A 24319-nucleotide genomic window follows, 5' to 3' on the forward strand; every position below is an offset into this window, starting at 1 on the left:
GCCTAATAAATAATTTATTTTAGAGGGATTTAAGTCCACGACCTTCAGCAACATCATCCCTGATACCATAATGGTTTTTGACTAAATAAGTGTAACAATATCCAATCTCCAAGATCACTGACTTTAGGGGCCCGCTGTAGCTTGCTTATTATACAATTAACAAATGAAATCTCGATATTGTTGTATTGAAAGGATAAGAAAGAATGGTAGACAGAAAGTATAATAAAGAACAGAAGAAGAAATGGTTGAAAGAAAGAAGGGAGATGGCCAGACAGGTAAGTTCGGTCATCCAACCTTGCCAAATATCCTTCTCATTTTCTCAATATATTATCAAGTTAGGGCGGGCATAGTTGCATTTTACAGATGTCCCAGTTTGATATAAACATAAAAAAATACCAATCAGCTTGGACCGCATATACATAATTCATGAGAAATTTAACATGAAGCAGGCTGCAACCAGGTAATTATGGTGTAAGAGTTCAAAAGTTATGAGGTTAGCGGTAAACGTGGCAAAGGTGTTGAGCCCAAAGGGCAAGTTCAGACTGCTTAAAGACATATAATAATATAACCAACGACAAAGTACTGTAAGCAATGGAAAGACATTGGTGATCAACAGAAGTTCAGATCTTACAACTGAGATAATGATCTGTAGTCAAGTTGTTGCATAGCGTGGCCAAACAAAGCATGTTAGCAACAATAGAAAGTAGAAACTATGACATTGATGAAAAAAACTTATCGAGTCACTGATGTGGTCCATCCTTTGATGAATATTGCAAGAGACAGCATGAGCAACCAAGTCATTTTTTGTATGACTTGGAGAATGCAGAATTCTGGAGGTTTGGAAATTGTCACTCTGCAATAGATTTCAACTTCTACTAATAGACTCTAATTTTATGATCATTACTGTATTGCTCCCATTTTTCTTTTTAAGAAGAGGAGCAACTCCACAAATAAATGAGAAAACTATACTCAAAAGGATAAAGTATGATTTTTCGTTTTCTTAGGCAGGCTCCTTACTAATGGCTATATGCCAGACAAAAGATGACCATTTAAAAGCATAGCGTGAGTCCAAAACAAATTTGGTGTGTCTCAGTTACTGTATTATAGAAATTAATGTTCTTTGGGAAAGAATGACATCATGAAATGGTATATGAATTTCATTACCTTCCATATGGAAGAAAGTCCCCGAAAGCAAAAACCAAACCAAAAACCAGAACAGCTGCTCCAACTCCCAACTATGCATTCAAAGTCCAATCAGATGATGTAGCTGGCCTGTAGCCTATATACTGATGATTTTTCAATTAGAAAAATGAAAAACATTGAGAAGATGCCCTTTACCTTGGTACCAAGACCAATTGTATTCTGTTCTGATTCAATAGGTGCATCATAATCTATTGCTTGATTAAGTTTGTCCTCCTCAGCTTTTTTCTGCTCAAGTGCAGACCTGAGTATATTTTAAAAAGCCATGATATGTGTAATTCAAGGAGTGATGAATACGTAGGATATTTTCATGAAGTAAAAACTTGTCATGATTCAGCCTGTAGAGGTTAATAAAAAGAAATAAAAATGTACAGGAGCAAGACTGCATATCAAAAAACTTCAAATCGAGATTCATGTTTTGTTTTAGAAGAATAAGTGCCATAGATAGTATAGGTTTTTTCCAGCAACTCTTTCATTAGCCAAAACCTTATAATCATATAATAAAGAGCATTCTAACAAATAAGCCACATATTTCTCTCACACAGAATGTTTTTTTGGTAAAAACTCACACATAATGTTCAAGAAGCAAAAACATAGTCTATATTAAAGTACTTAAAAAACCATGGACAGGTGGCAGAAAACACAATCACTAATTTGTTGCAACTGCATGAACTAAGAAAAGTTTTCCCCTCCACTCTTGCCTATTACTCGAGTAAAAAGTAGCAGTTGCCAACATGGCATTGATTACATCAGTTTGCAGATTTCTATATTGCTATATGGATCCTACTTCTGGTTCTAGTTCAATGTCAAATGTACCACTAATCTAGTCCAACTCCTTGGACACCCGATCCTCTTCTAGTTCTTCACAAGTATCTGGACCATGGATTGGAATATGTACTGGACTAGTCCATGTTGGACATTCCGTAATATGTCATACTAGCAAGGTACCTAATATCTATACCAGTACACACTTTGATATCATACTGTTCTAACGTATGACACTACACTTTTGCTGTGTTGGCACCAACAAGTGTACTGTGTGTCATTATGGTACCGTATCTATCATACTGGTCCATACCTTATCGGTACCAGCATCAAGATTATAAAGTTTAAACCTTGTTCTAGACCCTCCTAACTAATGGCATCTCTAGCCAATGATGCACATGTTCAAACCATCCTCGAGAGTGTTTGGATGACCATACAAGTTATCCGATGATTTTCCACCAAATATTCACTACATGCACTTGTGAAATCTTGTGGATAACCTTTTCTTTCCATCGATTGGATTCACGTTTATCATGTGGATGATCCTAGGGAATTTTTTTAAAAAAGAAAAATATCATGGAATATGATTCAATTTAAGCAAACCTTTCAAGGAGCATTATCTTCCTTTCTTCTCCTGATACAATCAAACATCATAAAACATGGTACCATCATCACTACATTTTATGTTCTTAGCACTCATAAAATGTTGCTACCTTCCCATCACGCATAAATGAAATGATCTATAAAATGCAAAATTAACCATGTAAAGTTATTCTAAGACAAGGGTTCCAGCGCCTATGCCCATGGGCGAGGCTTGCACATGCTCTGCCAAAATAAAGGAAAATATTTAAAACAAAATTGGAGTGGTACAGGTCAATACCCTGAAATATACAAGCATGCATGTTCTGTGCCGACACAATGTCGACATAGCATGACGTGATACATGTCCAACATGGTCAAATGTTTGAATCCTTGTCCTCAGAGAAGCTTCGTTTTGAAATGACTACCTCCAGCATGGAGGAACTCATATCCAGAATCACCAGTTTGAAACATTAATAGAACTAACAGTAGTAAGTAGAGAAAACACAATATAACATATAACCAAGATGTTTTAAACCTAAGAATGCTGATTAAGCATATCTATATGTACTCAGAAGCAAAATCGAGAAGTAATGTTTTTACCTTCTGACAGTCTCCACTTTCTCCAAGAATTGCCGATCAAAGACTGCATCACTTGATTTTAGATCCATACCACTAGTTAATTGAGGTGCCCCTACAAGAAAGAAGTATTTTTAAGAAACACTAAGCCATATCCAGAGTAACATTAAGAAATGAATACAGATATGATAAACCAATAAACAAATCAAAGAAAAGAACAATTAAATAGTGATCTGGTACCTCATAAACAACAAAAGTGAGATAGTTTTCTTGAACACGCAAGTGAATAAAACCCAGATACTTAAGCACATAGAGAAATTAGTTTCAAATTACAGAATTGGAATTTGCATATGTTGCTAGAAAGGTGACTGAGAGAATGCTCAACTTGTATGGAACCCACTAAAGTACGGCAAATACTCACCAAACACACTGAACAGCACTCTTTTAGCAGCTATAGCAGCTATACTTGCATGCAAGACAGGACAAGATGTAAAACCCAGCAAGATGGTCTCCATGACCAGGCTGCTAGTGAGCTGGTCAAGGAAGATGTGCAATTGTGCACAAATTGAATAATACACTGAACAACAAGAGCTTCAGTTGATAATTTAACATCTGTTCCATCCAGCCCATCCGAGCTGTGAAAAATAATTTTATAGGAAAAAACAAAAAAATATCTTGAGCCCAACTCAAGATTGACACCTGGAAATAGATACATGAGAGCAAATAATGAGATGCTTAAAAGTAGAAAATAAGAACCAAAAGTAGTGCAGATACCCTAAATTCAAAGTTTGATGGCATTTCTATATGAGAGGAAAAGAAAATCAATAACATCAAATACAACAGAATGAGATGGCAGGAAATCATGGTATTTAGAACAGACATAAAGAACTTACGCTGAATTCTCGATTTAGGCTTTCCAGAAAATGATTTGCTGCATCAAGAAGACACAACTTTCAATGAATACTTGAGAGAAAAGAATCAGAATGCTAACAAGAAAAATAAAAACAGTTCTAGCAAAGAGAAAAGCTAAAGTACAACTAAATCAGCAACCATTGACAGTGAAAAAAATATGAATCGCAAATTTGTCGAGTGTAAACTCATATTCTTAAGATACAAATCACTAACTTATTAATTACTAATAAAGTTAAAGGTTGTTGAACTTTCTGAAACAACAGGTTTATGGATAATATTAAAATTTGAGGAAATTCATAACACATAGATTTTTTCAAAATATATAATAAAATTAAAATATTCAATGTTCTGATAATAATTGTTCAAAACTTTGGGGAAAAGTACCAAGATTTTGCATTGCATGTATGTATATTAATGTCCGAGAAAACTACATTTCCTTTTTTTTATTTTGAACTAAAAATAGAGAACAGTTGAAATTTGACTTTTATTTTTTTATCGCAATTTGTGCCCTAAAGATCGAGACTTCCACAAAAAATAAGATAGTCACTATAACTTAACTGCTAATAAATAAATGGTTGAACAACATTTACCCAGTATTGACTCTCTTGGGACCAGACACCAAAATATTTCAAATTTTCTTCAAACTCACAAATAGGAGCGTAATCTAAATAAAATGCTCCTCAAAGATTCAATCTATCATGGGAAACTAAGTCCATCTCCCCAATCTCAAGAGTAAAAAATAAAAGAAGAAGAACCCAACAAGAATCATAGGCCTACAGATGTTGATTACTTAATTTCTATTTCAGCTAGAAGACTTCAAACCTGATCACAGCATGCCAATTACACATATTCTATTAAAGTTCCATATCGTCATTTTCCATGCATATCAAGTGTTGAAAATGCATAATATTTTTGTGTGCATACCTTGCCAAAACTTGAGCAGCACAAGTGCAAAAAATAACACTTCATTCCACAAGATATGTAAATAATCTATCCAAGAGTCTAGCTTATACACAGTGAAAATGAACTGCAATACTTACCATGAAGGGATTGGAGGATGTAGGAGATAACTCATGGTTTGTATGCACGTACACTTAACTGCAGATTTCCTACTTTCAAGGAATGACTATATAAAGTTTGGTTTAATGACTCCATAATTTTTCCACTTACTCCAACACTTGCTGCTTAAGCTCATGAGCTAAACAAGTAATCAGCAGAAACAAATGCAAATGACTAGTTTTCAAGCAGTATAAAAGGATGAAACCAAAAGGGACCAAAAGCATGCCAAAAAGAGACCATAGGCAAATAAATCGTTCAAAATAAAACATGCATAAACATAAGGCATAAACATAGTATACCTTGATTCTGATGAAGAAGGCATGCTCTCCTTCAATTTCTTCGTATCATTATTCTACAGGGAGAAAACAAATAAAAGACACTCAAAAAGATAAATATAGAAATATGATGCAATGTAAAGATGGGTTATAATCTATAATATTGTAAGCTGAAACTTAAAATTAAGGATATTATGTAATGCCACTTAAAAAAGAATCTTCGCTCAATGTCTAAGAAGAGGCAACTAAGTCGTATCCCAGTTTGGGTCCGTTTAGAAATATTTTGAGTTAAACTAGGCAGAAGAGAGAGTGTCTTTCATTGGAATGTGGAAGATATAACGACTAGATAACTTAAAGAAGCACAATATATTAAAACAAAATATTCTAATCTTTTATCATTGAAGAGTTAAAGAGCAGTTCTGCATGGACATGGACATATCCAAGTGTATGATGTGGCAAGCAGAAAAAAAAGGAGATAATGGAACAAAATTAAAGAAACAATTTTAACTAAGATGATAACATTAAAAGAAACTATATGTCAAGTTCTTTTCTCATCCAAATATCAGTATTAGCAAGGATATAAGAAAAACAGATGGCATTCCGCCACATTATTTTAGTACCTACATGATCTCTAAAAATAACAAAAGCCCACTTCCAAATGTAATTATAGTAATTCAAACTCATTATTTTTTTAAGGAGTTCAACTCTCTAACAATCTTTAAGTGCTACAACCAAAGATTTTGATAAGTATCCAAAGTATAGGACATGTATTGAATCTGGATATGTATCTTATAGGGATTCTTCGAGGTGGAAGCAAGTTTCCAGGTAAGACAATTGCAGAGGCCCGGTCAAGCAATATAGTACTTTTTTTTCAAACATATTTAGAACGGGATAAGATATTCTTAAACAAAATGAATCGTAAAATTATCCTATTAGAGAATTTTCATTATTTATATCCTGATCAAAAGACACTTTGTGCAGGAGAATCAATGAAAGTAGATGTATTATAAGGTAATAAATTTTCTCGAAATGTTAAGCAGCACAATTTCTAAAATGTGAATAAGCACAAACATGCAAATATATATATATATATATATATCTTCTTCTATATATAATCAAACTGCAAAAAAGTTACCTTTTCTTTCTTCATAGGTTCAGTCCCAAAACCACGTCTCTTTGAAGCCAAACAGAGTATATTTTTAGTCTCACAAATTTCACGATTCTTCTTGTTTGACATACATCTCCTGACACGAATGCTACTTCCAGAACCTGGAACGTATGCCTACAATTTCCAATGTTCAGTTATGAGAAGAAATGTAGACTCTTTCAAAGAAATATCAATTTGTTTGTCAGTGGGCTTGCTCAGTTATGAGAAGAAATGTAGACCCTTTCAAAGAAATATCAATTTGTTTGTCGGTGTGCTTGGGAAAACGAATTGCATGCAAGCAAATTAAAATGTTGAAAGTGTATTACCTTTCTCCTGTTGAGAGGATCCTAGACGTTGTTAATCCATCAGTGAGAAACTTTCTCTAAGAACATCAGTTAGAAATGATCTTATTTTCATCAAAAATAATTTTATCAAGCCCATCTATCAACCACCAACATTGAACTTAACTATCAAATTCATACCCGATGTAGTTATTCTACAATAACAGATAGTGCATGCCTTGTTTGGTTTCACAAGTCCTCAAAAGTAATCATCTACACCTAATGGAATATGCAACATAACCTCATACTTGGTTTACATACTGAACGCCAAAAATGTCAATGAACAATACAGGTACGTATGGATCCCTCAAGCCATAACAGCAAATATAGAGGCTTTCTTTGGTCCCCCTATTGCTTCTTCAGCTCTACCTACTACCTGACCTTCCCAGGGTCAGGAACAAACTCTCTGCACTGATCATAAACTTAATAAATTCTGCTGGCTTCTTTGACACCTTTTCTTCGAGAAAAATGGGCCATGCCCGATAACTACACAATAAAAGCAGTCTCTCCTGACAGCATGATTTCAAGCAAACTCTCGGGTAGTTTATCGATGTCTAGTTAAACCCAAAGCGTTGATGCAGTTTCATCAGTTCTGCAACTGAGAATGGTCGCCACCATCTTGCGACACCCGCACAAAATTAGTAGCCGTATGAACAAGTAAAAGGAAACAGCCTTTGCTATTCCCCTTGAATAGAATCATTTCCTTCCACAAGCTGAAAGTAATTCAATCAGCATCCTCTTCTATAAATTTTAATAAATTAAATTCTTCGGAGCAGTTCCGCTGTTTAGCAATATTTCACTAATTCAGCACAAGAAAGAGGTGAAAAAGAAAAGCAGCAGGTAAAGGGGAAAGAGAGAGCAGAATGGTGGATCGCTTACCGCTGCGGGCAGGCAGAAATCCATAGCCGGAGGGCGGATGCAAGGCGCGGCGTTGGCCAAGGAGATAACGGGAGCACGGGAAGTCGAGAGGTCTGGTTCCAGGAGAGGAAATGGGTCGCATCATACTGCGACCGCTTTCACTTGCCCACGCCACCGTGGATGCCTGGATGGGGGCGCCTGATAGCATCCAGCGCCCAATTGCATCGCCGGACGGGGTCGCCACAAATTGCGGTCGCAGCGATCTCAATCATATTGGACACGGACACCACAAAGTTTGGAATAAGAGAAACCAAAAAAATAAAAAAAAAACAGCGCTCTACCCTTGGATTATATTTTGTTTTCTGATATACACATATATATATATATATATATATATATATATATATGTAAGAAAAGAAAGGAAGGAGCCATTCTACCCATTAAAAAAAGCATTTAACTATTTAAGTAAGATTGTTATCCCATTATCATGGTTGCTGCATAACAAAAATTATAGCTGTTATTTACATTTATAGTATGTGTAAATAAACTTATATTTCATTTTAAAGTATAAGTTATTGTCAATTTTTTTCCTCCAAAAGAAATTGTACCATCTCAAAAATAGTAAATTTTATTGGGTTCTGGTTTGGATAATACCACTGATATTATAATGGTCACTATGTTAATGCTGAATAATTTCATCACTCGTTGCAAGCTTTAAAAAAAGGCTATTTATGGATCAACAGTCCTGTAAAATGGGTTATTATTGTTACTAAAATCTTGGTTCTCGTTTGGTAGATGAGATATGCATAGTCACTATTAGATAGCTTAGCATATACATATATATATATATATATATATATATATATACTCTTCCATGTGCATCTGTCTATTGGATAATCATGGACAACGGGTTATACAAAGATTGGATTTTCAATCAACCATCCCTAATCCTGTTTTAAAAGAGAAGGGTTTTTTTTTTTTTTGCTAGAACGGATGTATCATGCATAATTGGTCCGGATACAACCAAAAAAATCAAAAGATAACAAGTCTCGGAGTGCACCAGATAGGTCCCTCTCCCTCACCCACAGTGTATCTCCAAAGTGGTTGGCCACATATGAAGCCACCCAATCTGCTGCCACGTTAGTCTCTCTATACACATGCTTTGCCTATAGGGCCATCCTACCACGGACCATAGCCCGAATGTTCCTAAGTAACGGGTGGTAGTTGCCCACCCCACCGGTGCACTGCTGGATCCAGCCAATGACAGTCGTCGAGTCGCCCTCGAGCAGAACTACTCTAGCTTGCAGAGCCCACTGAGCATAATTTACACTAGCCCACACCGCCCTCAGTTCTATCCCTGGAACCAAGGTGTCGAAGATCGGGAACCACCAGCCGCCATCACTCTGAACTTCGGACCTCTGATAATAAAGTCGGCACCTTCCCTTCTCCTACCATCCAGCATACAACTGTCAAAATTGACCTTAAGAAAACTCAGGGATGGGGGGTAAAAAATACTATACGAAACGTTCCACGAGCAGAAGTGAAGCCTTAGGTATCCCAAGCTATCAAGGGTCCATCCAACAGCTATGCCTGCGTAGCCTCTGCCACCTAGATCCGAGCCCGCTCAACCACAAACCCCGGTAGGGGACAGCTCTCATCGAAGGTCCAGGCATGCCTGGACAACCAAATTTGATAAGTTATATAGGTCGCCACAACATCCGCCTGTTGGGATCACGGGGCGACGGCCTAATGTCTGATCATCTGCAAAAAAGACGATGAACGACACCACACCTCCTGTGGGATCCTAGCGAGGTCCGATCCTCCTCGCACGCTAATACTGGAACAAGGCGCGGTCCACCAACTCGTCCACGTGCCAAGGAGACATTGAGGGTGAATATCCAAAATCCTACCACTCAGGACGAGTCTTGTCGGGAGCCGACCACAGGCGACCTTCCAAAGGAATAAAACCCCTCTCGGGTGCAGGCTGAAGCATCAGATCCAGGCATCGCCACCCCCGGGCGCTGCACACTCTGAAGGACACTATAGACATCGACCATCCCGACTCTAGCACAGCAAGTCAAGCTCCACACTCACGTCGGGGCTGGCACAACCTGGAACAGACACTGATCGAATCCTCTTCGCAAGCTGATCTCTGAAAAACTGGGCAATCCGGTCAGTATCCCATCAGCACCTTCGGGGCGAAGAAGGTCACAGACCCGTGGTCCTCCAAGGACCTCGACGCTAACCATAGTTGGCCACTGCCTAACTAAGAGTGAGTCCATCTAGGGGTCTTCCACTGCATCTACACTCTACCTATCTCCGATAAGCCATCTACAGTTGAACAAAACCAAAGGCACATACCTACGTATCTCTCGCCATATAGGGGCACAGCATCGGCCCTTGGCCGAAACCTCAACCATCCGAGCAAGGTCATACCGGGCTGCCATCACCTGACTCCAAAGACAATGCAGCTCCAAGATAAATCTGGCTGCGTGCCGGGCGATCAATGTTTCTCACCTCATCAGGAGGGATTGCACCCCTAGTCCAACTGCACGGGTCGGCGAACTCCCAGGCCACCATGTGCACCCCGTGGCCACCGCCATGGAACCCTCAGAGGAAATCCCGAAGAAGCTGTTTGATCCTCACCAGCATCGTCTTTGGGACCACAGTGTTTGACATGAGGTAGACTAGCATCAAACACAGCACCATCCTAACTAGGGTCACTATGCCCATCATAGACAGCAAGGCCACCCTCCAGCCCTCTGGCCGTTTCTGGACACGCTGCACCATACTGAGGCACTCTGACACCCGAAACCTCTTTCTGGAAATAGGAACTCCCAAGTAGCACCAGGGGCCCTCATGTTTCCTCTCCCAAATAGCCCTCTAATGTCCTGTCGCACATGCAACACCATACTAGGACTGAAGCAGATAGTGGATTTGTGGAAGTTAACCCTCAGACCTAAAGCATCACAGTAATAATCCAAAATTTCTTTGAGAGTTCGAGCATCCCTCATCCTTGCCCTGGCTAAGAGAAAACAATCATCTACAAACAAAAGGTGAGAGATTGGACGGGCCCCGAGGGCTAGAATATAAGCCTCCATCTCCCGCTCCCTACACACAGCCCACAAAGTGCGGAAGAGAACATCAGCACAAATGATAAATAAGTACGGGGACAAGGAATAACCCTGGCGGAGCCTGATGGAAGACCGAAAGAAGGGTGACGGCGTGCCGTTGACTAGGATCGAGAAGGATGGCCCCAGCACCCAGGCAATTCACGTTTCATGGAATCCAAAAATCTCCAATGCCCACCGAAGGAAGCACCATTGAATTATCATTAGCCCGCCCCAAGTCAAGCTTCACCACCATGAAGCAACGCTACCTCGGAGCTCACTGCAGATCCCACATTATCTCCTAAGCAATCATAATGTTGTCGGTGATGCTCCACCCTCCAACAAAAGCTTCCTGCTCCTGACTGATGAGACCGAGCAGTAGGGCTTCATTCTTCCAACCAGAATATTGGCTACCACCTTGTAGAGGGTGGTACACAGATTGATAGGCATGTAGTAGCTAAGTTCCGCCGCATCACGCCGCTTCAAAATTAGGGTAACTAGAGTGGCTTTCCAGTCGTCCGCCATGGCTGTCGTGCTAAAGAATAACTGGACCGCCTCCTTCGGGAAGAAGAAGGGTGGAAGCCGTCAGGTTTAGGGGCTTTGTCCTCCCGTAGGGCCCAAATCGCCCTCTAACCTCAGCCTCTAAGACTGCTCTGACCAATACAGCATTCTCCTCCGCCCCTACCGTAGTGTCCGACGGCGGGAGCGGGGTGTCGCCCTCAGAACCACCATCCTCTGTCCACCTGGATCTGGAGAAGTCCACTAGCACTGGGGGGGATCGAGCTCTCCTCCAACCTCTACTCAGCTCCATCCCTCAAGGACCGAATCATACTCCTCTGCCTCCTAATAATAGTTAACCCGTGGAACAAGCGAGTATTTCTGTCGCCCTCCTTCATCCACTGGATCTACGACTTCTGCCTCCAAAACATCTCCTATTGTCTTAGAAGGGAATGGTGCATGACGAGCTTCTGCCTCAAGACACTCAAGTCGGCCTCCGGCAGCCCTCCCAAATGGTCCTCCCTCTCCTGAAGCTCAGCAATAGATTCCTCGACCTTCAACCTCCTGAATGTATCTTCTTCTACTACGACACGATTCTACCTTCGGAGGCTCTGCTTCGTAAGCTCCAACCTGCACGACACCCTCTGCATGTTGTCACCCCGCACCGGCATCGCCCAAGCCTCCCGGACGATGTCCGAGGATTGGGGGTACGACAACCACAACTTCTCGAAACGGAATGGGGGGCGGTGGCTTACGCAATCTGCTATGGAGATCAGGAGAGGACAATAGTCAAATGCAATCCTGGCTAGATGACGCACCTAGTATGCCAGGAAGCACTGAATCCAACACGAGGATGCAACCAGCCTATCGATACTCTCCCAAATTCTGGCTCGGCCCTCGCAGTTATTGCACCAGGTGAACCGCGAACTGAATAAGACGAGGTCCACCAGCCCGTTCCTTGCCAAGAACTCGCGAAACTCCCTCCTCTCTACCTTGTCAGTATAGGCGCTACCACCTCGTTTCTCACACAGTCCCAGAATACAGTTGAAATCCCCTGCCACCACAGTCGGGACCTCCTAGGACATAATGCCAGTGGCCTTCCACAGCAGTCTACTCGATCTGTAATCAGTACTAGCATACACACCACACAAGACCCAAGGACAATGACTCGGGCGTGGACCCGATCGTCTTCCTCGGTCATGGTGGCCCTTTCGCAGCTTGCAGTGGTCGGATCTGGGTGGCCACCAACCACGAATCGAAGATCGGTCATCGGATCTCCTCACCAGAGCTAAAGTCCGGCTCCTCACGACCTACACCCATCTCCACGACCATCAGTATCCTTTGCCCCTCCTCCTCCTCTAGAGCCGACGTCATATGCTGACACAACCCCACTTCATGCCCTATACGGCCACACTGGTAACAAAACCCAGATGCATCCTCATAGACAAAGTGCTGCCAGAAAGTCCTTGTCTGACCTCGGATATTGATGCCAAGGAGCAACGGGGCGGTGGCATCAATGGGCACCCTCGCCCGCACAAACCCCATCACCCTTCGTTGCTCAGTGAAGCCATTCACAGCCCGGCATCGACCCGCCGCCGCCACAATATGGAGGATCATCTGGCTCAACCAGTACTCGACTGGGAGCCAAGGCAACCGGATCCGGACCACCATCGTTTTGACGATGTCCGGTTCCAGCACAAAAATCCAGCCTCCATGGTTCCACGGCGAGCAGCTGACCCGCCACCACCCATGGGCCACCTGTGAGCACCTTATCCCGATCCCCCTTTGTTTTGAATCGGCACCGCTGTCACCTCGGCCTTCGTCTTCGCCCTAGCTCCCAGGTCTTTCGCTGCCCAATCCGCTGGCACCCGACGGCCCAACCTTTGGACCAGATCTGCCCACTCCCTCCACGACGCCTCAATCGGCTCCTTCGACAACTCGAGGACCACCGAGAAGAGAAGTTGGAGTTTATCCACATCCGCCTCGGATATGTCATCCACCCGCCACCTCGGCCGACCACTCGAATCTCTCCCCTCGCCGGTGAGGCCCGGCGCGCCTCTCCAGCAGCACTAACACCCTTCTTCCGTAACTGGATCTTCTCTATCATTGCCGCTCATGCACGATTCTTAGCACAATCGCCGGAGCAAAACTAGCCATTAGACTTTTCCCCCTCTACAAGAGAAGGGTTTTAACCAACGTCATTGAATTAACAAGTTGAACTCAACTGAGCCGGAGACAGTTCAGTAACTAACAACCCTTACGGATTTCTAAACAAAAAAAAAAAGTCGAAGTAGAGATTAGCCGATCTTTATCCGCCTATGGGCATTCACCAAAAAGATAAAAGAAAAAAGACGAAAAAAAAAGAGAAAAAAGGCACTTGTTTATAAAATTCTTGGGATATCCAGCTCAAACTCAACTGATACAGATGAAGATGATTCAGAGTTTCAATTCCATCGCTTTAATCCTCAGGCAACGGGATCAAAGAGATGAGCGGGAGAAATAACCGAGCATAGCTCAGCTCAATGACAAAAGAATGTTGAGCAAGCATAAGCAAGTTCGTCAGGAGTGGCTCCGCTAGCAATTCATATGGAAAGAGGAACAAAACAGACCCCCTCCATCATGGCAGCTTTTTGTTTCAACGACCACAGCTTGCTACTGGTAGCAAGATTAGAGGCTCCCGGCAAAGTTATTTTTTTTCTTTTTTCTTTGCTTTTTCTTTGCCCCCTTTCTTTTTCAATATTATCTCCCCTCCCCTTTTGTTCGTGGAATTCTTCCACCATTTGATTGATTTCTAACGGCCTACAGACTTCCCTGTACTAATATAGTATTAGCAACATAACATCTATTTAATAAAACCAATATATAAATATAAATATTATTCATACAAATAACGCTGAACATGAACAGAAAACAAGCTGCGGATAGCTCATTCGTCTGAGAGCCAATTTATGAAACAACTATTAATTACGTAGTAAACGGCTTGGAGATCAACACGAGATAAGTAACATTTATAAATTGATGAGGCAGAAAGCACACAAACAAGAAACCAATACAAACATCTACTATTAATTATTTCAGCACGTATTAACAATAAATGGTCAAGAAATGCAAAGGCTGGATGAGCACGGTGCACAGAATCCATGCTCCTGCTGGTTATCTTCCCTTTTTCCCTTTATATCTTATTGAAGCTCTTCGATGTTCTTGACTATTGAAGCTCTACTATGTTCTTGACTAACCATGAACAAAAAATATAATTAACCGATTTACATGGGGCCTAAAATTTTATACAGGGCGGAGGCTTGTACAGGATTCAGACTGGACAGCAACAATTAGCACCATCCAAGGCTCACGGAACACTAGCAACCACTAGTAATTACACATGAACTACTGGAAACCAGACACTAGCAACAGGCGAATACCACTTTTATAAGAAGGCTGTAGTGTCCTCAGCGAACTAAACCACCATAGAATCACTCTCACCTTCTCCGATGCTGAAACTGCTGCGCCCGTAATATTCTATCAGCATACATTGGGAGGCGAACAATCTCTGCAATCTCATCTAGAAGCACTTCTTCTGTGATGTTGTCATTAATGCTCCGCATCACCTGTGAAGAAAGCAGCATTATTTGAAGAGCCTGCTACATTCTTGACAATCGTCCGGCAAAGCAAGGTCAGATTGAGTACCTTCCGATAAGTGTTAATATCGTTTGGTGTTGCTTTATCAGTTCTGATTCTCATGCACACCCAACAGCCTTCATCCGCATCCCAGGAGCACTCAATGATCTTTCCTGAATGGGACGAGACATCCTCCTCGCCTACACAAATAAGGATATAGCTTCCAATGAAGAGAATTCAAAGAAATTATAATATACTCGTGTTAATTTGACAATGACAATGAAAAAGACAGAAGATGGTGAAAATATCAACGACATAAACCTTACATCAAAAGGTCAATTAATGGTCAATAACTCTGAGCCTAAATAATATAACCACTATGCTACTTCAGCCAAGGTTGATGGAGGAGATTCTCTTTTAAGGATCCATCTGGATGCAGCAAGGTCAAGGTAGATGGAAAGAAGAATATGGGGTACTGACAGATTAAGAGACGATTATGCCTATGTAGCCTGTACCTAGACCTAACTTTCAATTTCTTCACTGGCACTAAACAAAGATTTTCAATAACCCAAAAATAGAATAGTGCCACCTCAAACCATGAACTCCCTGGTACTGACAGATTAAGAGATGATTATGCCTATGTAGCCTGTACCTAGACCTAACTTCTATTTCTTCACTGGCACTAAACAAAGATTTTCAATAACCCAAAAATAGAATATTGCCAGTTGCCTTCAATTTTTCGATGATAACATAGAATTAGGTTGCCCGATTTTTCCATGATAAGACAGAAGAAAGCTACTTTAAGCAGTTCTATGCAATGAAAATGTTAAATTCTTGTTCTTCCAACAGTCAAAATACACAACAACTACAAACTGACTTCAGAGGATTTGGAAGTTTCAGCGTGGAGGCAAACTTGACGATCAACATTGACAACATGAGATCCTAGCAAGGATTCATTTCAGTTTTCAATGGGCAGTGTTTTCCACACACACACATAATATTTTCAAATTTATTCACTGTTGGAGGATCAATTTTATTTCCAGAAATTATCATCCACTATATAAGCCCCCAATATGGTAGTGAATAGAGGTGAATGGGGCAAGCCTAGAGTTATTCGCTACATATTTCTTGATCTACATATAGAATTATGCATTCCATTAATCAATAAGAACCACAGATTCAATACAAAACAGTATCTATGTAACACAACATTAAACAATATATTAGATACACTAACAGCATAGTTTAATAACCTAAACAAACATTAGGCAACTGGACATGAGAGAGAATGGAAGAGATATCAGCGAACATCATAGAAAAGGATGTACAAGAGAAGAAGGATGAATCACCAAAATAATTACCCACCTTTAAATAAAACTTGTGCCCCATCCATGAGTTTCTTTTTACCTCTCTCAAAAAGAAAAAGTATTTGGCGGCCCTCACTCGCCACCTGCAAACATGAAACAAATATTGCAAGTTCTCTATTACCTATATCCAACAAAGAATTTAGAATCTTAAGTGCAGAGAACAGTATGCATCAACTTAAAATTTAAACCAAAGAAGAAATCATAGTATCGATTATTTTGCAGATTAAGAAGTCATGAACAAACCTCAAACAGAAAGTCCACTGAGTTCAGCTCTGGATATTTCCACTTTAGAAGACCTTCATGGGTACGAGGCACATAAGGATCATCCCAACCCTAGAAAAAGGAAGTAAAAATCATCATATTATGTGTTTAGTACAACAGTCAATATTGAAGCTCGTCAAATTAAAAATGCATCACGCTTCTTAGAGACTACATGGAGAACTTTTGAAAATACACATAAAATTCACTAATGCTTCGCGCTTCTTAGAGACTACATGCATCACGCTTCTTGAGCCCAACATTTTGTTCGTAACTTGCACCTCAAGTTTCACTAATGCACATCAGTTTGCCAAACATATAAACTCAGATTACCATGCTATTTTTTCTTATTATTTTTATAAATACTGAATAAACAGGAAGAGATTTAGAATACAGAAACAATTGGGACATTCCACTCACAGCTCAACCAGAATTCTTCAAAAAATCCTTTATGACAAAACAAACTTGATGATGTTGCTGAGTTTCCCTGAACTTACAATTGAACATTAGAAATTATTAGATCATTAAATGCACTATTTTTCAAGATGTTCATAAGAAGCTTTGATTGTTTTACATAAACAAATTGTGATAGATGTTGCCAACCATACTCAGCTATTGAAAGGTCACGACCATTCAACCTCACCTGACATTCAAGACATGCCAACTCACAAAGCGAGCTGCTCCCACTCAAGATGTTAAATTCAACACAACTTATTTTTCTCAAGAAAGTGATCAGGAATATAGTTGGCCTTGCTAAAGGCTATTTTTTCAGTTCTACCTTTTGATTCTACTATTGTGGGCTGTCATAGCCTCCTAAGGTTTTCTTCAAACTGATGACAAGGTAACATTGGAAGGGGAGGATGCATGCTTTCGAAGAGTTGTAGTAATCAAAGATATCTCTTTACTAAACTCGTGGTATTCTAAAATGATAGGATGGTTTGATAAAAAGTGTCGAAGTAATTCTATTTAACAGATAGTAAATAAAAGCGGGTATATCTGCAAGGCCAGGAACCAAAATATGGGTATAAGTGTACTAGAGTAACAAAGCCAAAATTAATAAAAAAAAAGGTTGCTTCCTATACTTGAAAATGATTATTTCCTAAAAGAAGGCATGACTGTGTCATCCCAAGATGAAAGACATTAGGTTTCTTGATTGTTTGCATGAGATTCACATGTTTTGGAAAAGGGTAAGCTGAGTGATGCACCAGCCTTTAGTTAGTTATGGTACCTACTACCTAGGAAAATGGCCAATCGCGAAGGAAAGACAGAATGGAATAGGCATCCGATGCCAGTTCAGGTTATGTATGTCCCATATTGCATGCCCTCTTCTCCTCTTCTATTAGAAGAGGCCAGCGCCTTTGAACATTGATTAAAGAAATTGGTAACCCAAAAAATGAATAAACAAAAGGCTATTTTCTTCCTCTGGATACTGCCCAACTCCTCTCATTAGTCTCTTTTCTGGACAGCATCTTCTGATTTAATTTTTCATCTTGCACAATTTACTTGCTCGAAGTCTATTTAATTGCTTAATATCTTTTTCTACAACTTTTCATTGAGTTTTTGATTATTGCTCATATTTACATCAGTTGTTTTAAAAGTTTTCTTATGCATGCTCACTCTTTTGTTCAACCTGCCTAATTCTGTTGGCATTGAGATTGCCTGGTGAATCTTAGTTATTGCACGCACGTTAAATCCTTTTTAGCACATAAAAGTAAGTCCCAGATCATTGCCTTCTGGTACTTTTTCTGGCTTTCACATTCCTAAACTGTTTGAAGTATTTATTCTTCGTCAAAAATCATATGTATCTGTCGCCAGATTTTCAGGACAGTAACCAAAATTTTTTGTAGAACATATTTAAGCTTCGAAAGGACCTTTACAACCCTATCTAATGCCTTCATTACATTAGGCTGAATCAAATGTGAGACAATTAAAATGTACTTGTGAAAGCAAAGCACTTGATAAGACAGCATGGTTTGTTTTCTTAGACATAAAAAAACTACAAAACAACCTTTTATGATCAAATACCTGAAATATAAGGCCATCAGCTGCATGTGAAAGCTTCGGAATGAACTCCTTCAGAAGCTTTACAACAGTAGATAACAACCAAAAGTCCTTCCTCCTAACCTGGTTAATTTTTCAAAAAATAAAATAATGGTATAAATAAAAAAGACATGGAGTATATGTAAATACTGAAGAAAACACGAACCAGCTGCACGGTTTTACATTTACTTACACTAAACGGTTCCATGTCGTATCTATAACTTGAATTGCATTTTCCTTCACATTCAAACTGCTTTCTCTCATGGTTCCGGGGCCGAACTACTTCCTCCTCCAGTAATTTCCACCTATCGGCAAAGGGCAGCTGCACCAAGAAATGATAATATAGCATCATGACCTGGTTATGCAACATCTTGATAACAATTTTAAAAAACAAAAAGTATATAACTCTTCATAGGGTAGCCAAAATCATGAATGCACTCTAGTTGTCAAAAATTTCAGAGCAACAGAGGTCACTAATAATTTATAAGTATAGTGAGAAAAAAAATGTCTGAAGTTTCAGCAGAAACCCTCAACCAAAACAGAGGTTGACTTCAGACTTTTGAATGAAAAGGCCTACACACACATATGAAAAGGCCTACACACAGAGAGAGGTAGATATATGCAACTAAACCATCAAGCCTTGTCCCAACTATTTGGCATTGGTTTTAAGGATCCTCATTCACCAAGCATTTCTATTCAAGCCTTGATGTTCCTTCAATGAGCAATTTCATGCATCTCCTTTATTCTTATTTTCACATGATTGCCAATCTAACATCAACCCTCTAACCTTTTCATAATCCAGAAAACAGATCAGCATGACCAGCTTTTACATATATGGCTTCTGTCAAAACTACCGTCATTTTCTTGACACTTTGAGATCGATTAAGCATCTTGTCATAATTAAACAAAAGATTTGTAAGAGTAGAATTTTGGAATCATTAGGTACTAGGTTTAAGAGAAGTTTAGAGAAATAAATTTGTTGCCAGATTTGATCACCCTCCAGAAACATAGATATTCAGATAGCCAACTACTACACAGTCACCAAACAAAAGAATGTCTATTATTCTTTAATATAACATCAAACATGATTAGCATCTTTTACAATTTAAACAAAAATTACAATATTTAGATCATTTCAGCATGAAATTGCTGATAAAAATGCAGTCAAATGTCTTCACCAGCATAGCATAAGTTTTATGGTTTGAAGTTTTGCCCTGAACTTTGAAATCAAATCAAAACCCTTCAGCCTTATCTAGGAATATAGTTGAGCCAAGCTTTGATTGAGCCTAGGTCGGCTCAAATCAGTTTTGAAATTATTTCAAGCTTGAATTGCAGAATCAAACTTGATTTGTTTATTGTTTATCAAGCCATTTGAGCTTATTTTCAGATCAAGCCAAATACCAGCCTAACAGATCAGTTTGATAGTTCCAATCGAGCTGAATTATTTCAAGATCAGAATCAAACATGGTTCAAACTTGAACTGAAGCTTTCTCCAGCTTGTATTATCATTTTAACATTTAAATGACTCCAACACTAAAACTTACAAGACAAATAAAATTTAATCACAAAAGACAGATTTAGAAAAAAAATATTAAATATACTATAGCATATATTGTGAGGACCGGTGTGGACGTGCGTTTAGGCCTACACTGGCCGTGCATTGAGTAGATCTTGGGAACTTATAAAGGATTAAGGAATCTAAATAATGCCTTCTAGCTAGTCTTTTTGGGTGACGTCCTAAGTCATTACAAATAGTATCAGGGAGATAATAGCATAGGCCCATTTTGGGTTAACCATGGGCTGATCGTGGTATTTATGATTGGATTTGGACCTTTAGCTAGGCAAGGACGACAAAGCTTAAACAAGGAGTATATGAGATGCCATACGAGCGTGTTTAGTTCCACATCGACTTGTGCATTGGGGAGATCTTGGATACTTATATAGGGCCAAAGAATCCAAATAATACCATCCAACTAGCCTTTTTGGGTGAGGTCTCAGGCCATTACATATATTGTCATGACATAAAAGATAAGAAGTTTGTAACTAAGTAATCAGTTAAAATTTTCATGTGATAGTCTATATTTATATACATGAAATATACCATCATATACATAAAAATTATAGTATGTACTATTTATGAGCCTTATCGAGGTGCAACCGATCAAGACGGGTTCATTTCAAGCTTGGTTTGTGATTAGTTTGAGCTTGAGAACCAGGTTCGAGCTTAATTCAACCTTGACATAGGCTCACACATCTTAGATCAATTGACAATCCTAGTTTTACCTAGAGCCAATCGGGAAGGCTCAATGGCGGAGTTTCAGCTGAAACTAAATTATGAAGCCCAATTTACTATATATATGCAGCATGAAGTGTATCTTATCATTCTAGGAAGGTACTGGTACCAACACACCCCTCAGTACCAATACCATAATGACAAACATTATTACATCTTCAATTTTGCTGCTTCAGCATACCAATAGACAAACCATGTTTCGGTACAATACAGCCCATTCCGGTAATGTACCCATACTAGACTTCAAACCCTGAAATTTACTGTTGTCAAAGGCATGCCAAGGCGCTTCCACATTCATCCTTCATGCCTCATCTCATTGGCTTAATCAAAAAGGACACCCTATCAAGTCTCATTTAGGCATCAACTCACAGAAAAGGTGTACCATCATGACTGTCTTACTTGTCATGGTGGATGAGTGCAAGTTTGTCAATGACCATCCTTCTGTGTACGTGAATTCTGTGTGCATCAACTGTGATAGGTATGTTTGTCCGGTCACTTGTTGCCATAACTAAATTATTTATTATGTTTGTATGCGGATTTGTGTGTTTTCTGTTTGTTTTTTTATTGTAAAATATGTTTAGCATCTTAATTTCATATTGTTAATATGTGCATATATCTATATCGATGCAACAAATATTTCACAAACCTACGCATATACACATAAAAACGTATACATATATACACATTAGTTATAGTGCATGTGTTTATGCACATATACTCAATTAAGTTAAATCACAAAATGACTTAAGCATACTAATTTATAAATGAACAAACTCAAGGTCGAGAATCCTCAGGGTTCGCTTTGATATGTTGTATCATATTGGAGTTTTTAAGAACATAGATGCATAGAGAAATTTTGGTAGTGTTTAAAAAGCAAATGCGATATGCAAGCAATTAAGGGACCGCATAATGCATATGCAGTGCTGGCTGTGTATGCGGATGAATATACGGTTACTATTTTTTTTAACTATTTAAAAATAAATATAACAAGTGCAATAAAAGCAACAATAGTGACAGTAATTTTTATGGATAGATAATAGCAATATTAATAAGAAGATAGCTTAGTGCTTATTGCTTAGTATCTAATACCAAATAGCAACAATAACATAATTAAGATTTTTGCACTATTAATACCCATACCAAGACCACCAACATCTCATATGAAGTCTAACCCTCAGATGAACCTGCTTCACTTACATGAACCCACATAAGAGTGGGCTGTATATGCAACTCTAGAATGCTAAGTAGGTTTACATATGCAGCTGTAAGATACTAAATAGGCAGCATATGCAGCCCTTCAATGCTAAGTTGACCATCTTTTTGTCCATATATAGTATGATCGCACAAAATACTGTGCATAGGCAATGTGATACGGTCAAGGGACCACATAAGCATATGCATGCGCGTATGCAGAGATATGCGATGCATTTTAAAAAAACTGCATTTCAACAATGTGAAAATGTTCACATGGAAGCAATATTGATGCTTTTATATCACTGAAAGGATATATAATGCATACATACATACATACATACATACATACATACATACATACATACATACATACATACATACATACATATATATATATATAATGTGTATATATATATATAATATGTATAATACGTATAAATATGTGTGTATATCCTTAAACTATATTAGAATGGCTCATTTTCTCAATTTTTAAATTTCAGAACTAACCCTAATCAGATTACTCTATTAAAATTTAAAACCTTTGTATGATAACTCTAGTTAGATCTCTTTCTTGAAAGTTTCTAATAATGTTGGACTCTGAGAAGAATAATAACTACAACTAAATTTCTTTCTTGAACAGTTTAAAACATGCTAAACTTCTACATAATAACACAACTTTGAGAACAAAAAATAATGTAGGAAAAAACCCACTCTCACTAACTTCTAAACTAACAGTTAAGAGAAAATATGAAGAGGCAAGGGTAAGATATAATGCATAAGAAGAAAAAGTCAATTATAAATGAATTATTCCAGATCTTTTTAAAATTTAGACTTCATTAAATTGTTCCAAAACCAAAATCCAAGGTGTGCCGTCTCAGCAACAGACCCTATACCAGCACCATCCTATTACAGTATCAGTATGCAGTATGGTATCGTAAGGTTCGGCGTACTGAGTGTCGGTACAGTATGGTACAACGCACGAATATGGTATAATACACCCAGTATGGTACGACGCCGATCAGTACAGCAAACCTTGCTAAAATATTCAGCAACTACTTGCATCCATACCTGCATTATAACTAGTATACATAAATATTGCCTCGATTTATGCCTTGTGCCTAGGAATCAAGAGACTGTGGAGCCTTGGCATACCTTGGGACTTCGATAACTTTATGTATATGAGCTATCTACAATTTTGTATCATCACTTATATCTTTCTGCATGGGGTATCTCACCAAATTATTTTACACGTTTTGGCAGGATTTGGATACATTGAAAGATTAAGTTTCAATCATACATTAGGTTTGGAAGGTTTTAAGCTAAACTGCCATCAATACTACTTGGCATTTTACTCTCTAGATTTTTTTTGAATGTCATATATTAAAAAACATAACAATATTGTGATTGTCTTAGTGCGATGTCAGAGGAGATACATCAAAAGGTTCAAACCCAATTTACATCCTTCACATCATATTTGAATAAACATGTTGATTTATTTTCATTTCTTTTCTTTTTTTTTGAAAGTTTAACTGAGCTCTTTTCCTTTTTATCTAATCTTTAATTGCATTTACCAACAAGGACCAAAACCACAGAGATCAAAACTCAAATGTCTCAACGAACACTGGGACAAAGTTCAAAGCTTGCTCAATATGATGTCCTGTTAATCTTTCTAATTGTTTTATTGTTCTGTTTTACTAAAGTTGCATACGTTTCTGACATTTATAATTTTTGGGGATAAAACAACTGAAAGTAGAATCAAAACTTTAGAAACGGCCAAAACTATTAAAAAGACTCCCATTGGTGGTCATGTAATTACACTTTCAAGCCTTAGACACTAAAGATGCAAAATAATGGTAATTATTGTTGTATTCAGGGCCTGCCAAACCAGCCCGAACCGCCCAATTCAGGCCGTACCGAGTCGAATTGGCACGGGACCAAGCGGTTCAATGGTGAGATTCAGAACCGGCCCCAAACCGCTCGAAATTGCGCCAGTTCGAACTAGTCCGAATTCGTTCTCCCCTCTCCTATCTCATTTCCTCTTCTTTTTTTTTAATGCCAAAAGATGCCGAGAAATTTTCTAAATTAGGGAAGATCATGCCAAAATTTTTGATTTTGGAATAATTTCATGATATGTTGTAGATCCATAGATAATCTACACAATCCCACAAAAAATTTTAATTTTCAGATTACATAATTTTTCACATTAAAAAATATATTTTCGTATTAAAA

At 38.8% G+C, this 24319-nt stretch overlaps 2 protein-coding genes across 8 annotated transcripts in view; both read right to left on the minus strand.

Annotated features, from left to right (window-relative positions):
* Nucleotides 1–7951, minus strand: part of LOC103705755 — a 32885-nt gene extending 24934 nt beyond the window's left edge. The window contains exons 1-7 of one of the 4 annotated variants that reach the window (XM_039129992.1): nucleotides 7737–7951; nucleotides 6505–6651; nucleotides 5394–5446; nucleotides 4017–4054; nucleotides 3148–3238; nucleotides 1339–1444; nucleotides 1165–1235 (exon numbers count right to left, since the gene is read on the minus strand). In XM_039129992.1, coding sequence (XP_038985920.1) covers nucleotides 1165–1235; nucleotides 1339–1444; nucleotides 3148–3238; nucleotides 4017–4054; nucleotides 5394–5446; nucleotides 6505–6651; nucleotides 7737–7760 — 530 coding nt within the window. In that variant the 5' untranslated portion in view covers nucleotides 7761–7951. The remainder of the gene's footprint in view (nucleotides 1–1164; nucleotides 1236–1338; nucleotides 1445–3147; nucleotides 3239–4016; nucleotides 4055–5393; nucleotides 5447–6504; nucleotides 6652–7736) is intronic. The other 3 variants (XM_039129993.1, XM_039129990.1, XM_039129991.1) reach the window with 3 other exon arrangements.
* A 6409-nt stretch (nucleotides 7952–14360) lies between these two features.
* The window catches only part of LOC103705692 (mRNA-capping enzyme-like), a 43542-nt gene continuing 33583 nt past the window's right edge, over nucleotides 14361–24319 (minus strand). For all 4 annotated transcript variants that reach the window (XM_008789505.4, XM_008789507.4, XM_008789506.4 and 1 more), the window contains 6 exons: nucleotides 18797–18925; nucleotides 18589–18687; nucleotides 16549–16638; nucleotides 16304–16388; nucleotides 15008–15138; nucleotides 14361–14928 (listed from right to left, as the gene is read on the minus strand). In XM_008789505.4, the coding sequence (XP_008787727.1) occupies nucleotides 14800–14928; nucleotides 15008–15138; nucleotides 16304–16388; nucleotides 16549–16638; nucleotides 18589–18687; nucleotides 18797–18925 (663 nt within the window). In that variant the 3' untranslated portion in view covers nucleotides 14361–14799. The remainder of the gene's footprint in view (nucleotides 14929–15007; nucleotides 15139–16303; nucleotides 16389–16548; nucleotides 16639–18588; nucleotides 18688–18796; nucleotides 18926–24319) is intronic.

The sequence above is a fragment of the Phoenix dactylifera genome, chromosome 9 (assembly GCF_009389715.1).
Source record: "Phoenix dactylifera cultivar Barhee BC4 chromosome 9, palm_55x_up_171113_PBpolish2nd_filt_p, whole genome shotgun sequence".
Lineage (NCBI taxonomy): Eukaryota > Viridiplantae > Streptophyta > Magnoliopsida > Arecales > Arecaceae > Phoenix > Phoenix dactylifera.